This window comes from Podarcis muralis, chromosome 3 (genome assembly GCF_964188315.1).
Source record: "Podarcis muralis chromosome 3, rPodMur119.hap1.1, whole genome shotgun sequence".
In the NCBI taxonomy this organism is placed as follows: Eukaryota; Metazoa; Chordata; class Lepidosauria; order Squamata; family Lacertidae; genus Podarcis; species Podarcis muralis.
Genome location: NC_135657.1, coordinates 95,599,614 through 95,615,250, shown reverse-complemented (window position 1 = coordinate 95,615,250; position 15,637 = coordinate 95,599,614). Strand labels below are relative to the sequence as shown.

General features: G+C 40.1%; 1 protein-coding gene across 16 annotated transcripts in view; it reads right to left on the bottom strand.

Moving 5' to 3' along the window:
- Positions 1–6,281: 6,281 nt before the first annotated feature.
- Positions 6,282–15,637, bottom strand: part of MYT1L (myelin transcription factor 1 like) — a 282,027-nt gene continuing 272,671 nt past the window's right edge. For all 16 annotated transcript variants that reach the window (XM_077926374.1, XM_077926371.1, XM_077926369.1 and 13 more), the window contains 4 exons: positions 13,280–13,371; positions 11,448–11,551; positions 9,533–9,676; positions 6,282–9,203 (listed from right to left, as the gene is read on the bottom strand). In XM_077926374.1, coding sequence (XP_077782500.1) covers positions 9,063–9,203; positions 9,533–9,676; positions 11,448–11,551; positions 13,280–13,371 — 481 coding nt within the window. In that variant the 3' untranslated portion in view covers positions 6,282–9,062. The remainder of the gene's footprint in view (positions 9,204–9,532; positions 9,677–11,447; positions 11,552–13,279; positions 13,372–15,637) is intronic.

Below are 15,637 nucleotides of genomic sequence, written 5' to 3'. Positions count from 1 at the left end.
GCCGATCAGAAGGTCGGTGGTTCAAATCCCCGCAACGGGGTGAGCTCCCGTTGCTCGGTCTCTGCTCCTGCCATCCTAGCAGTTCGAAAGCACATCAAAGTGCAAGTAGATAAATACTACTTACGGCGGGAAGGTAAACGATGTTTCCGTGCGCTGCTCTGGTTTGCCAGAAGTGGCTTAGTCATGCTGGCCACATGACCCGGAAGCTGTACGCCGGCTCCCTCGGCCAATAAAGCGAGATGAGCGCCGCAACCCCAGAGTTGGTCACGACTGGACCTAATGGTCAGGGGTCCCTTTACCTTTACCTTTACTTATTATTGGGCTGCCTGTCAGTATGCTTTCACTATGTTTTTATCTTTGATGTTTTGCAATGTGGTTTCCAATGTTGTACACTGCCCTGAGATCTTTTGATAAATGGCAGAAAAAGAAGTGGTATGGAATATAAAAGTGCTCCCCCTCATGTTTCATCATTTCTTTATGAAGTTGCAGCACTTGGGAGGCAGAGGGAGATGGCAATGGGAGAAGGTGTGTGTGTGAAAACCACTTCTTCTTCATTGGTCATGTCTGAACATATCTCCCTAGTTACATTTCCATTAATATCTGTGCATGAAGAAAATGGTCACAGAAGGAAAACCTTGCATATCTCTGTGGTCCCAGTAGGTGTGGGGTCATCTCTGTGTGCGGATGGGCTATCGCTGCCTTTCTCAACCTTGGGTCCCCAGGTGTTGCTGTGCTACAACTCCCATCATCCCTGCTAGCTAGGGATGATGGGAGTTGTAGTCTAGCAACACCTGGGGACCCAAGGTTGAGAAAGGCTGGGCCTATTGCATTGTTTTGACAAATAAACTTGAAGACACCTTTTCTGAGGCGGACTCTGAGTTCTTTGCAGCTGCAGATTTCCTTTCACACAGCTGCCCCAAGGACTGTTTAGAGCCCTCAGGCTGAATCAGGCCTCACGCAAGCCCCCCCCATCTGTTTTCAGTGTGTCAGGGTGTGTCCCTTGAACATAAGGGCAGGTGAAAGTGCTCCGGAATAGGTTCTTCAGAATGCACCCAGTAAATCCACAAACATGTTAACTCCTCATTCCCGTTAAGATTTCGAAAGGGCTTCCAAATCAAAGGAGTTGTTTCCAGATGGGCTTGCCTGATGTTGCACTTGGTGCCTATTGCCCCACCAAGGCTGGCATGTGGACCAGAAGAGCCCCTTGTGCTGGAAAAAGGCGCCCCATCGCTGACCTAGCTCTTTAACACAAAGCTTGAAGCTAACATCGTCGTTAACATGAGTTGCCAGCCACTTTGAAGGCTCATTGTGGTGAAACAGCGAGACACATTTGTGTGTGTGTGTCCTTTGGTTGTGAGTTACAGAACATCGTCTGAAACACTTTGGAGTAGCCCTGACTGAACTCAGTAGGGCTTATTATGAGTAGAGAAGCATACTGTAGTGTTTGACAGGAATACTCCATGGAAGGCCACTTATACTTTTGAACTACAACAGCAGCAGAGAACTGTAAACAAAACATACAGATGGGAGCACCACAATGGAGGCCCTGGTGCAATGGAGCAGCAGGGATGCGGGTGGCGCTGTGGTCTAAACCACTGAGCCTCTTGGGCTTGCCGATCAGAAGGTCGGCAGTTCAAATCCCCCCGACGGGGTGAGCTCCCGTTGCTCTGTCCCTGCCCCTGCCAACCTAGCAGTTCGAAAGCACGCCAGTGCAAGTAGATAAATAGGTACTGCTGTGGCGGGAAGGTAAACGCCATTTCTGTGCACTCTGGTTTCCATCATGGTGTTCCACTGCGCCAGAAGCAATTTAGTCATGCTGGCCACATGACACAGAAAGCTGTCTGTGGACAAACGCCAGCACCCTTGGCCTGAAAGCGAGATGAGCACCACAACCCCATAGCCGCCTTTGACTAGACTTGACCGGTCAGGGGTCATTTACCTTTTTTTTTTACCTGCAGGCGGGGAGGGAAGTGCATGCTCACACATAAGACCCAGTAAAGACACAAAGCACCAATGTTTGGGATCAAATAAGGCCACAACTTTTATTGATTACAGATGTAAGCTGGTTTTGGTGCAGGCATTGGGTGTGTATCCTGAAATCAAGCAGCCACTACCTGATGGATAGTAGCGGCAGACCACTGCCAGGGGTCACCAGCACATTATCTCACAGGAATACAGAGTATTTTCCTTGACTTAAGAGGGAGCTGCATCCATCTATCAACTTCAAAGTTACTCCCTGAGAGTATGATGTATTGGCGAGTGAGTGTGACTGATACTGAACAGTTATCATGAAGTTAATTATGGCAAGGAATAGTCTTGGTTAGGACCTGATGCTGGAATTGTATTTTTAAACGGAGAAAAACTTCCACAAAACAGTGGCATGTTTTATTCTCTCACTGAAACTTACAGAATATAATTTGAAGCAGCTTGTTATCAGAACCAAAAGTATTTGTATCAAAAGCCAAATTACCGTAAGTGCACAATCACACACACACACACACACACACACACACACACAAAGCTCAATACTATTTCTAGGTCAACATGAACTTTTTCTCCTGAGTGTTGTGTAATACCTTCAGGCAGCCAGTGTTACTGTTTATTTAAATATACTGATAATACTCCAAACGGATGTAATAGGAATGTCCAATTTGTGACATATTTATACTTTTAGTTTTAAACACATAATTTGCTGGCAACGGTCAAAGGGAAGCTAACTTCTGCCAAAGTCAGAACGATGCATACTGTGCGCTAGGAAATCTTAAAAAGTAAAATAGAAAAAGAAAGACATACCGTAATTTACATCTGGAGCAGATTTTTGTTTATTTATCCTTTGCCTGAAACAGGATGTTCTGTGTCAATAAAGATTATGGGGTTATGGCAAAATGTTCTAGAGCAGGATTTTGATAACGACCAATGATTCTAATATCCAATTAGCTTGCGGGGGGGGGGGGGAGTTTTGGCTTTTGGAGGAGTAGAAAACCTTCAACTGATTGCTTCTTCTGAAAGCCAACTATTTTCCAGGCACTATTCAAGATGTATGTAGAGCAATTGGAAGATAAAGTCTAAGTTGGCTGAAGCTAAATCCAGAGGTGGAGGAGCTAGCCAAATCATGGCCAACAGAATTCTTACCAGTTATTATCTTGGCAGACCTCCTCTGGAGACTTCCAAGAATGAAAGACGATTCCCTACTTTCTGGATAATCCAGACAGCACAACTTTGTTCCTTCCCAGCAGAACAATCGGAGGCAAGTCCTGCCATCATTTGATTCTTCTGTACAGGAAATGGTGTGATAAATATGCTAGAACATTATCTAAAGAAAAACCCATGTTTTGATGTAACTATTTGAGCAGTAGCTCAGTAGGAAGAACAAAGATTACCAGGAGGAAAAGTGAAACACGAATGCACGACAAATATGAGCTTGAATTGAACAACAATTATATATTTTGCAATGTGAGCAGCTGGGGAAAATAGGTATTTCACACTATGGTCAATTTCAGAACTTTGCAATCAAAAGCAGGTTCACAACGTGAAAAAGGCTTGCATCACAAGTAAAACATATTTCATGCCTTGCCTCACAAAAATCTGGAATCAAATCAATGTGGCGGTCCATTTTAGGCGAATTCTGGATAAAAATGAGGGGGGGGGGAATGTTACCTCAAGATGACTTGAAACCAGTGAAGTTGTGCTTATTTCTGGCAACTAAAGAACTATTCAGATTCTGGCTACAATTTCTTATGTGCTTCCTTGCACACATTCCTGCTTTATCTTGTTTTTTGTCCAATACTGCCACTTGCTGGTTTTCTCTCTGCACTGCTACCATCTACAATTGGTTGCCACATGAGTAAGAATGCAGTTTATGGAAGTTTTAATTTCACATGGTTATCATCACACAGCATAACATTCCAGAAGAAAACACATGGGGCGAATTTGCTTCAGGTTGGTCCTGGCAGCAAGCTGCATATATTTAAAGAATGCATAAAGCCCCAGGATTAATGTAACCCGCATTTTAAAATTTTCATTTCCCAATTTTCTTACAAATTAACACAACAATCATCTATGGATTTATTTATTTTTTGCTTTCTCTGAATAGTTATTTATAGAAAATTCTGGGTTCTACCCCCACCCCTTGACAGAGAATATTTTAAAAGAGAAGGGACTTCTTTTTTAAAAAAATATCATCAATGAATGAATGGATATTTTAAACTCCAGTCTTCAAAAACAAGAAGCAGAGAGAGAGAGAGTGCACACACACAATTTGTTGGTCCTCATCTGCGGCCAGGCTGGTTCAAGACATATGAAGTGGTATACACCTCAGGTCCAGTCTACGTTAAGAGATTGCCTTATCCTTTATACACTCAGCAGATCACTTTGGTCTGTGGGAAAGTTTCTCTTGCAAAGTCCAAGGATCTCAGAACTTAGGGTAGGGCTTTTAGTTTGGCTGCCCCTGTTCTGTGGCATGGCGTTCCTGTCAAGATACACCAGGCACTCACTCCCTGCACTTCCCAGAAACAATGGAAGACCATTTTTGTGCTCATAGGATTTCTCAGCTGGATAAACAGGTCTTTGCCATGGGTGTCTTAATTTGTATTGTTTAATGTTTGCTTTAAACGCATTGGTTGGTTTTTTTTTCTTTGTGTTTAACTGTTCTTTACTGTTTTCATCATACATAATGTGTCAAAGGTGATTACTGAATTATTCATTACTGAGGGATCTCTTTACACTTTAAAACAAAAATCTACTGAGAACCGTGGTATTCTTATAGAAGTGTATTCTGCATTTTCATCATTTGCTATCATAGGTGGTCAAGTCCCAGCTTTTGAAGCCTCAGCTGGAAAGCATGAAGAAAAAAAGATAGATAGATGATAGCAGAAAAAAGATAGATAGATGATAGATAGATAGATTAGATAGATGATGATAGATAGATAGATAGATAGATAGATAGATAGATAGATAGATAGATATGTAACTGTATGTATGTGTGCATACATGTGCAGGGGGTAGTAAAATCAAAATATGGGAGGGGAAAACATGGGACATTGAGTGGAATAAACATTAGTGATGAGAACCTGAGCCCAGCATGGAAAGTTAAGTGTAAGTAGATAAGGTCCAGGTATTAAAAAGATAATACCTTGCACCTAACAGATATAGTTGTCAACAATTCTGAGTGAAGAGGAGCTATTAAAAATGTAGGTTCTGATAACTTGGGCTCTACTACTCCAAGTTGGTAAGTGTTTCTAAGAATGAGTCTGTTGAGAAATGAAGAATCTGGCCAGATAATGCAAAACTATATATACCATATTTTTCCGTGTATAAGACAATGCTTTTTGCTAAGAAAAAAAAAAGCCAAAATTGGGTGTTATCTTATACACAGATAGTGAATGCAGAGCGGGAACGTGTGATTAATGGCAGCAGCAAGCAGGAGATGGGCAGTGGCGACTGGGCAGACGATTGGTGGCTGTGGCAAGTGACTGGCAGTGGTGGGCAGGAGGGTGAGCAATTGGCGGACCTCCCTCACCCCCACCCCCAAAAGCCTAATAATAATAATAATAATAATAATAATATATTTATACCCTGCCCATCTGGCTGGGTTTCCTCCACCACTCTGGGCGGCTTCCAACAAAATATTAAAATACAATAGTCTGTTAAACATTAAAAGCTTCCCTAAACAGGGCTGCCTTCAGATGTCTTCTAAAAGTCTGGTAGTTGTTGTTCTCTTTGACATCTGGTGGGAGGGCGTTCCACAGGGCGGGTGCCACTACCTGGTTCCCTGTAACTTGGTTTATCGCAGCGAGGGAACCGCCAGAAGGCCTTCGGCACTGGACCTCAGCGTCCGGGCAGACCGATGGGAGTGGAGATGCTCCTTCAGGTATCCTGAAGGCCATTTAGGGCTTTAAAGATCAGCACCAACACTTTGAATTGTGCTCGGAAACGTACTGGGAGCCAATGTAGGTCTTTCAAGACTGGTGTCAACCTAATTTCTTAATTTTGGTGTTTTAAAAAATAGGGCTCGTCTTATACATGGGGGTGTCTTATACACAGAAAGATGTGTGTGTGTGTGTGTGTGTGTGTGTGTGTGTATAGGATGAGAATTCAGTTATTAAAAAGGAGAAAGAAAGGTGCCCCTGCAAAGTTTGGCTGAATATATGAGACTGCCAGTACTGTGGGTGAAATCAAGAAAGGTAAAAATGGATCAGAGAACAGCTGTGCTACAAATGTGGCAACACGTTTGCTTGTTTATTTATTTATTCATTTATTTATTTAGAGTAAGATGTGTTCACATCCAGCATGACAAAATTTGTACAAATTTCACAATTTAAAAATGAAGTTATCACAGCAACTTGTGATTTCACACATTTATAGCAAAATTAAAATGTCAACAAACCCATGCCGTGTAGTACAAAAATAAATCAAACCTCAGTTCCACAGAGAGCACAATAAGTAGTTTATACAAAATTCTGTCTTAATAAATGAGCACTTAAATCAAACTCAAGAAAAATGAACAATAAGTTAGAATAAATAAAACTCTGATGACTCACAATAATTTCAGATGAAAGGTCAGCATTCTAATATGTGACACTTTTTTTTGTGTGTGATCCCTATATAATAGTCACAGATATCTTTTGATTTGATATTATGTACCAACATTAGATGAGCAGCGCGGATTTGTGCTTAAAATCCCTTTTTCCCATTGTACATAGGTGATAACGATAAGAATCCAAAACTGATACTATCTATTACTCTACGGAAAGCATTACTATATTGGCAAAGAAGCGGCAGACACAATGCAGTGGAAAAAAAATGCATATGCCCTTATGAACAATGAGAGCCCTAAAAGGAGGCTAGGGCAAAAAGTACAATATATATGGCAGAAGGTGAACGACAAGCACCTTGCTTCAGCTCTCAAAAAGGCAATTCTAAGCATGGCAGCTACAACTAATAGCACAACAGAAAAAGGAGGGCACTATACAGAAGAAGACACTGCAGAGCCCCCAAAGTAATTACATAATCTTCTCCCAGCTAGTTATTAAAGTCCTCGTGGAAAAAACTGTAAGCTTTTTGTACAGTGAATAGTATAAAGTGCCGCTGGGATATACATATATTTATACATATATATATATACCGAGGTTGAGTATTGTATCAGAATATTTGTTGTGAGATCCCTGTAGCAAATATTATTGGACGAGCCCACGTCGGCTTCCACTCTAATTTGTTCAAATTTAGTGTCACAAAGCGAATGACACACGAGATTGCACACCTCCGTATGGATATATAGGGCAAGGTAAGTGCAAATAGTCAACTGGCACATTGTGGGGACAATGACCCTGTAAGTCCTGTTCTGCTAAAAATATTTTATTTTATTTTATTTATTATTATTATTTTATTATTTTTTACAAAACCCATCTTTTTTATTTATTTTTTTCATAACAAAATTTTTTCAAAGTACTTTTGTACTTTCTGCATAACATCAAGACATGGAAGGAAAAGATATGCTATCAAATCGAAATCAATTCAACATCCGACATACACGACACGCCATCTGAATTACTAATTTAAATGGGGGGGGGGGGACAAAAAAAATGCCGCAAGAAAAAGTGGTCTTATGCATACATATAGTGCAGTTATTTTGAAGAAATAACAATCAAATCTGAAAAGTACAATACGTCTTTTTTTTTTAGCTTGAAATGATGCAATTTAAAGCAAAAAGTGCCAAAGTATATTTAGTTACATTAAATTTTCTGATTGCATTCATTCATTTATTTTTATTTATTTTTTGCAATAGGTAACAGTAGAACAAATAGATAGCATATGGAAATGCCACAGGAATAATGATTGTACGCCAAAAAATAAAAATAATAACCGTAACCCCAGAACCAAAACAGTAAAAAAAAAGGGAACAAGGTAAAAAAAACAACCAGGTTAACTGAACTGCATTCTATTTCCTACGCAGGGTAGCAATGAATCCAGGCCAGTAACTACTGTAAAGATAAAACTTAGGGGTTCATTCCCAAATTAAAAACTTTTTTTTAATGGCAATATTTCTTTGAAACTATTGCCTTTGTATTAGGAAGGAAAGACTGAACTTCTGAAAGATGAACTACAATGCTGTAACAGATAACTCCGAGGGAAACTCTAGGAGTCCTGGAGAAACAGAGGATGTTGGCTCCAAAGTGTATTTGAAAAGAAAAGTTGATATCTTCATGTTGTCCACCTCTGATAGAGCTCCTGTCATTATGGAGGTTCCCATATTCATACCATGTAATGCTTAGAAGTTAATTAAAAAGTGCTGTTTAAGCTGCTTTGAATCTTCTCTCTCAAGTTTCCATGGCTTGATGTTGTCTTACAATAAATTACTCCTTTTACATCTCACATCTAATTCATGCCCTTTGCTTGGAATTAAAAACAAAAACAAAACAAAACAAAACAAAACCTTCTTTTTATTGCCCCCCGCCACATACCATCCTCTGAAAACAAAACTCACACAATATTTCAAGCATTGTTCAAAAATAAAGCATTTTTGGCAACCAAATCTTGCTATGAAACAATATGCACACAAAATGTAATTTCTTAAATCCCATAAAATCCTCCAGCAATGAGACAAAATGAGAGTGTCTAAAAAGTGGCCGCAGACTGCAACATTGTCATTCAAAGCGGATTTTCTTTTTTCTTTTTCTTTTTTTTTTGTCCATTTCAGTTCAAAATACTAAAACATTTAATCACTAAAGCATTAAAAAGAATTTACACTCTATTTTGATCAGCTTACCTCTTCAGAAATATATTTACCCCAAAAATGTGCATACATTAGCAGCTATAAACATTACATGGCATATCACACTATGTCAGCTTATATGAAAACGTACAAAATGTGAATGTATTCAAAAAACTATTCTGCAGTTACTATCTTTAAAGCAAGACATAAAATTATCATGAAGTCTTGTAAGCATAACACTGTTTTAAACAGAAAGAAATATATAACACTTTCTGGTAAATTACAGCAGCAAAAAACAAGAGGCATCATTTTTTTTTTAAAGGTAAGATTTTTTCACCACTACAGCAGCTGCTCACACCTGAATTCCTCTCACAGCCTGTTTTATATTTTCCAGTAGGGCTTTATTTTCTGGACTCTGATAACGATCTTGATTTGTATACATGTCCGTCAAAGTGGTCACGTAAGCATCAAAATTTTGTTCATTGATTGGTTCCTACGAGATATTAAATAGTAGTTCATATACAACTTTTATTTGCTTAATGGTATATTCATTTATGCATAACAAACTATCACAGCACATTGACACCATTTTCTTAGCACATTAAAAAGGTCTAGTTTAGCGCTTACTTAATTTTTACAGGAGACATCGGAACTGGCCCACCGTGTCTTTTTTTTTAAGCAGTTAAATTTATCTCTATGGTTTCAGGGTTGATACCGCAAATCTCCATCAGGCTGAGGAGCCATAAATATAAAAACAAAAAGACATCTACTGTATGAGGTGAAGGACCGCCAAATTCCTTAACTTGTGCCTCAGTCACTTACCATATGCGGTAGCTGGATATTAGCTAGACTATGAATTAAAGATTGGCTTAAATTAGCCAATTCGTGAAGGAGCGACTCATTTTGTTGCTCAATTACTTTGTTTTCTTCTTCTATCGTCTTCAGGTTGCTCTCCATGGTGGTAATCTGAAAGGGACAGAATAGTGTACAATGTAACAGGAAGCAGAACATCTTTAAAACGACGGAGGGGGGGAATGTTATGTCAATTATAACACTAAGTTGATCCAGAGTGTCCCTCTATGAGCCAGTGCCGATCTACGGTACTTGGAGGGTGCAGTGCATCTTTTGCTGTTCTATAGCTCATCCAACCTTCCAGAACAGATTTCAGGGAGCAAAAAAATGCTCAGGAGGAAGGAAGAATCAGTGACATTCCTTTCCTGGCCTCTTCCTCTGGTCTGTGTTCTGTGTCCAGATCAAATCAATGCAAAAAACAAGGGTTTTGTCACCAACCATCTCATATTTTGATGAAACTTGGTGTACACCCTTCCCTTATGGTTGAAAGAAACCCCCTTAATTTCCCCCCTCTGTCTCAAACAGTTTTAATTTTATAGCACTTTGAAGTTTCCTGTAAAATTTCTAAGAGATCTGGTCATTGGTTATGGGGGGGGGGGGGAATGTACACAAGGGTATCTTGTGCCAAGGGTCTCAAGAGGGACAGACAACACAGATTTAACAAAACTATGAAGTGCTATAAAAATTAAAACTATTTGAGATAGGGGGGGGATTAAGGGGGTTTCTTTCAACCATAAGGGAAGGGTGTATACCAAATTTCATCAACATCTGAGACACAGGGTGACATGACCTCATTGAAATGACGTGGAATGACCCTTATGGAAACATTGAACCCAACCCATTATGTTCTGCCAAATCTCCTGGGCTTGACACAATAAAGTACTCCTTTTACACCTCACATCTAATTCATGCTCTTCACTTGGAATTAAGAGAAGCCAAGCTTTTTTTAAAAAACAAATCGTGCCTACCACATACCATCCTCTGAAAAAAATATATATAAATCATGCAAATTGTTCCCCGGCCTTACAATGGATTAGTCCATGTCCATTTTTATCTGTAGAAAACTACACTTTTTGAACCATCTACGTAAACTAAGAACAGATGGAAATAGCTATTAAGCAGCAGTCAATGACCAAAACTAGATATGACTTTAAGCTTATTTTTAAACACGTGCTCGCAGCCTCCTTTTGTTTTCAAAAAAAGGAGAGCCATCCCTCCACCCTGGATCAGGGCCGCAGCAAAGGGTTCCTTTTCGCCACCCCCATTGTCCAACAATTGTCTCCCTTAAACTGCTTAAAAATCGGAACAAATAAGCACTTTGGGGCAGGAGACCATTTTTGCAAGGAAAATGGAGATGGGAAAATGGTTAAGTGGCCTCTTCCCCTGCAGTGCAATTCAGATCCAAGTTCGGAGCACCACAGTTACTTTTTAGGAGAAAAGGAACATGGCCAGTTGCGATTCAAAACAGTACTTAACATCATGGATAGTTTGCTCCTTTGCACAATGTAGCATCTAGCGTGCCTGAGCAGAAAGCTTGGACCATTGATTTCTGGTGATCTGCCTTTACTCTCCCCCCCCCTCCATCTATCATCCATATATAAGAGAGTAAAAGCTGTACATATTCATTTAGAACAAAATCCTTCTTTAACCTGATGGTTTTGATTATGATTTCAGGGAGAAATGTTTGCAGCTGCCATGCTAGGGAAGCAGTACCAAATCACGGTTTTCTAACCTCCCATACGGTTTTTAAAACAGGGCAAACACATTAAGGAAAAATTGGGAGAAAGAAAATAAAATATCCCCGCAGAGTGCGACTAGCCTATGTATTTATCTTAATCCAGTCATGTAAAAAACCATTGGATTTAGGACTTTATAAAACTGTTACCTGAGTTCGGAGTTTTATCATATCAGCTTCCATCTGGGAGTTGGATTCATTTAGTTCCTTTATTTCTTCATCTAACTGTTTAATTTCTTCATCATTTTCTATACCTATGCAATAATAAAAAAAGATATATTAAAATATAGTTATTAGAAATCTGAGTTAAGCAACTGAGCCATTTCACAGTTTGAAGTTTAGGTCAATAAAACAAAAAGGTCAAAATGGTTACATCTCATGGGATATTCCATTTTAAGCAGTGCCTTCCACAAGCTAAGGTAAGAACATTCTAAGGGGAACCAAGACAGTAGGAATCCACCCGCTGGCAAAGTAACCACACGTGGAAGATTCTATAAGGCTTAATGGTCCCCAGCTCTCTTCCCTGTTGCCTGGGCCCTGCGATGGGACACTGGAGGGAGTGGCAGGTCTCTGCATACTCTCCACATTTTCATCCTACCCAACCTGCCAAAAACGACAATAGTGAGGGGAGGATGGGGAAAGAATATGCATGGCGGCATGTATTTATCTATATATTTAATTGCAACATTCCGTGTATAAGACGACCCCCAATTTTAAACTTACAAAATTTGGGGGGAAAGATCATCTTATACATGGAAAAATACGGTAAGTAGCTTGCAAGGCACAGAGAGGAAGAACTGGATGGTGGTATGGAAAGCATATACTGTACAGACCCTCCCAACATCCCACTGTGCCATCTGCATGCATAAGTGGAGGAAAGGGAGAAAATAGGGCAAGTATCCAGCCCAGCTGTGAACCTTGACATTCCCATGGGGTGGAAAAGTCCTTCCACATTCTAAATTTAAACACACTAGTTCAATCCTTCAACCACAACTTCTATTTTTGCCCATTTGCTCGAGTAACAGAGTTTGATGGCTACCCAATGAACTGTGGCATTAAATTCATATTTCCATCTAATGTCCACTTTTTAGAAAATGCAGACTTCCCCACAGATGCTATTTGAGTGGGGGGGACTCTCCATTAGCATCATACAGCTAAGTTTTATTTTTTCTTGAGATATTTGTTCTTGTCTTTCTTTCATATGAATGATATGTAATGTTACTTAATTGTTGTTCGACATCTCGGTTCTTTTTGCTCATCCATAGCTTTCTGGCATAGTTTTGGGTAAAAAAGGCAGGGTAAAAATGATGAAAATAAAATTGATAAAAGTATCCAAGTTTCATCATAACGCCAGATGAAGTGATTATATTATATGAGCTTTTCTGGCCATACATAGTATAATGGAGCAGATTAAATACCCATGCCAAGTGTATAATATGGGTTAAAGACAACAGGATATTGTGGGAATTTTAGACTTAATGGTCCCCTTTTGATGGTAATGTGGTATTTCAAAATCCAGCCATGCTAAATTTGGGGACCCTCTTCGTCAGTCTGATGAATGAAGCTCTGTACTGGAAGGAGAGGAATTCTGGTAATTCCGAGTGCCTAAAGAACTTTGAGCCAAGGCTGCACTGCTTTGCAAACTTTCCTTGGAGTAAGATGCAATTAATACAGAGGGACATGTTTCTGAGCAAAAATGCATATGATTGTGCTTCACATGAGCTTTCTGCTTTACAATGGCAGCACAAATCACAGCATAGGTGTTCTCTGAAGCATGTTCAGAAGCTGATTTTTTTTTGCAGCAGCAAAATCACTTCAGTGCCGTACACTGTAGCCTGATGGCACTTTCTAGAAGGACTCCAAGATTGTGTTCAGAAAGACTCCTTTGTAATACCATAGTGAGTAAATTATTCTCACAGTGAGAGAGTGAAGTAAACAGTGATAGCTGCGTCTCATTTAATCCACAACAATTAGCTATTTACCATTGCTAGCCCTCTGCTTTATTGTAAGCATTTGTTCTCCCGACAGCTTTGCTCTCTTCATTGCCGACGTAGCTCTGGGGCATCCTGATAGACTGTAGACAATAAGTGAGGAAAGAATTATTAATTGTAATAAGTCACGGGTGTTCAGTACGTCAGCTAAATCGACTACGGAAACAGAGTTACAGGGAAGTCTCTCTCGACTGCCACTGGTAAGGTGCTGGATTCTGAAAGAGAAGAGGAACTGTTCTCAGACAAGAAGAGGAAAAATATAAGACTTAAAAATGGAAAGGAAAAAAAAAACTAGTTACTTTTGTACACCATGGTATGTCCCTCTTCTCTTTGTCTAATTGGCTGATGTTGCAATAACTTCATTCACTGCCTAAAAACACTGAAAGGTAGAAGAATGCTAGTTTTTCACTAAACAAACAAGGAGAATGGTGCCCATACTTTTCCCTCATATACAAAGGGTAGAGACTTATTTTTATAAAGAGAGCTGTGACTCTGGGGATTATAGTTCAGCTGCGGGGAAGATGCCCATGTTCATCTGTCTTAGAACCTAGTTTTTCTTACCAAATGACAAGAACACACATTTCATATAAATCCAGTTTTAATAAATCACAGTAGTTATAGTTAGAACACGCACACCTTTTTGCAACAAATTTTCCCCACGGCAATGAAACCTATATTTATCATTCTTATTTAAACTACCTCAAAGGAATAAATATGAATGTATAGCTTGTATCTTATCCCAAATAAGTGATACGCACCCTATTTTAAGCTTGAGGGATTTGAGCTGATTTCATTTCATTTGCAGGTTCAAATACAAATGCAGAAACATTTCCTACCATTGTGTAACAATAGGGCAGCTCCTGAAAAGTTTGTCACAAGATCTAGATGAGTTCTAATCAAAAATCATATAACCATTCTGTATTTACAAAATAGTATGAGGGAAATTTTGCTGGTTAGGAATTTGACTGCAGGGGGTTGGGCTACTTCCGTCTCTACAATTCTGTGATTCTATGAAATATACTGTATTAGTAAGGGTATGCCAAGAGAACATGGCACAAACTAAGGACCAGTTTAGAGTTTTAATTGTTTTTTTTACAGTGTTATTTTTCTAGAAAAAGCGGTGTCAGAACCCACCATGTATAGTATATATATTTATGTATATTGTGGGGCAGACTGGAGTGAAGGCACCTGAAGCCAGTCATAGAGTTTGCATTGCCCCTCCACGTATTTATCTGGGAAATGGTTTGGCAGGGCTGGCCGAAGAAGTTTTGCTTCCCAAAGCAAATCACCACTGGCAATGGAACAGTGTCCTCCCCTACACTTGAGGGAAGTAAGCAAAGTTATGGGATGCATACACAGATCCCTCACTATCTACTAAATCAGGCACAGGCAAATTCGGCCCTCCAGATGTTTTGGGACTACAACTCCCATCATCTCTAGCTAACAGGACCAGTGGTCAGGGATGATGGGAGTTGTAGTCCCAAAACATCTGGAGGGCCGAGTTTGCCTATGGCTGTACTAAATGAAGCACCCACTTCATTCTTACTAATGGCAGGGTTGGTCCCACAGTCTGGTTAGAGGCACAAACCTTGGGGACTTGGCCTTTGGTTCAAAGCCTTTGGTACTGGTGGGCGGGGGAAAGGGGGACACTCCAACCTGCTACTCCTGGATGAATAATCTACTAAATAAACCCAGAACAGAGAGGTGGCAGCCTGAGTGCACCGAAGGGAATGAGAACTTGCAGGCCTTGGGGACATCTAACTTCACCCTTTAAGGACAGGAACTTGCAGGAATGGTGCTATTTTCATGGAAGCTACTTTGCATGAATCTTTTGGCTCCAGGATCCTAGTAAGAGAAGGTTTGGGGCACTGGGGGTGGGTGGGTTGCCCTAAACAAAGAATAGAGAGAAGCAGATAGGTTAAGGTGAAAGATGGCAACTGGATTGAATGACCCAGTTCTAGGTGAGCTGGTGGCCATCAAATTTTCAGCCAGTTCATTGTGTAGATAGCAAAATCACAGAATCATGGCCCATCTGATTTGTTGTCTTTCTGTACTTTTGCTGTATTGCTTGCTTTATTAATATGCTGTTAACTGCTTTGGAAGTCTTTGGGCCAAGAAACGCAATACGAATGAAGCACAATGTAACATGTTTTCCCCATGTTTTTATCTCACGTTTTATCTCACAAATTGTAGGTTTGGGGACTATGGAGGGGGTTTGATATTTGCTGCTATCTACTGTTAATATAGGGACGCGGGTGGCGCTGTGGGTTAAACCACAGAGCCTAGGACTTGCCGATCAGAAGGTCGGCGGTTCGAATCCCTGCGACGGGGTGAGCTCCCGTTGCTCAG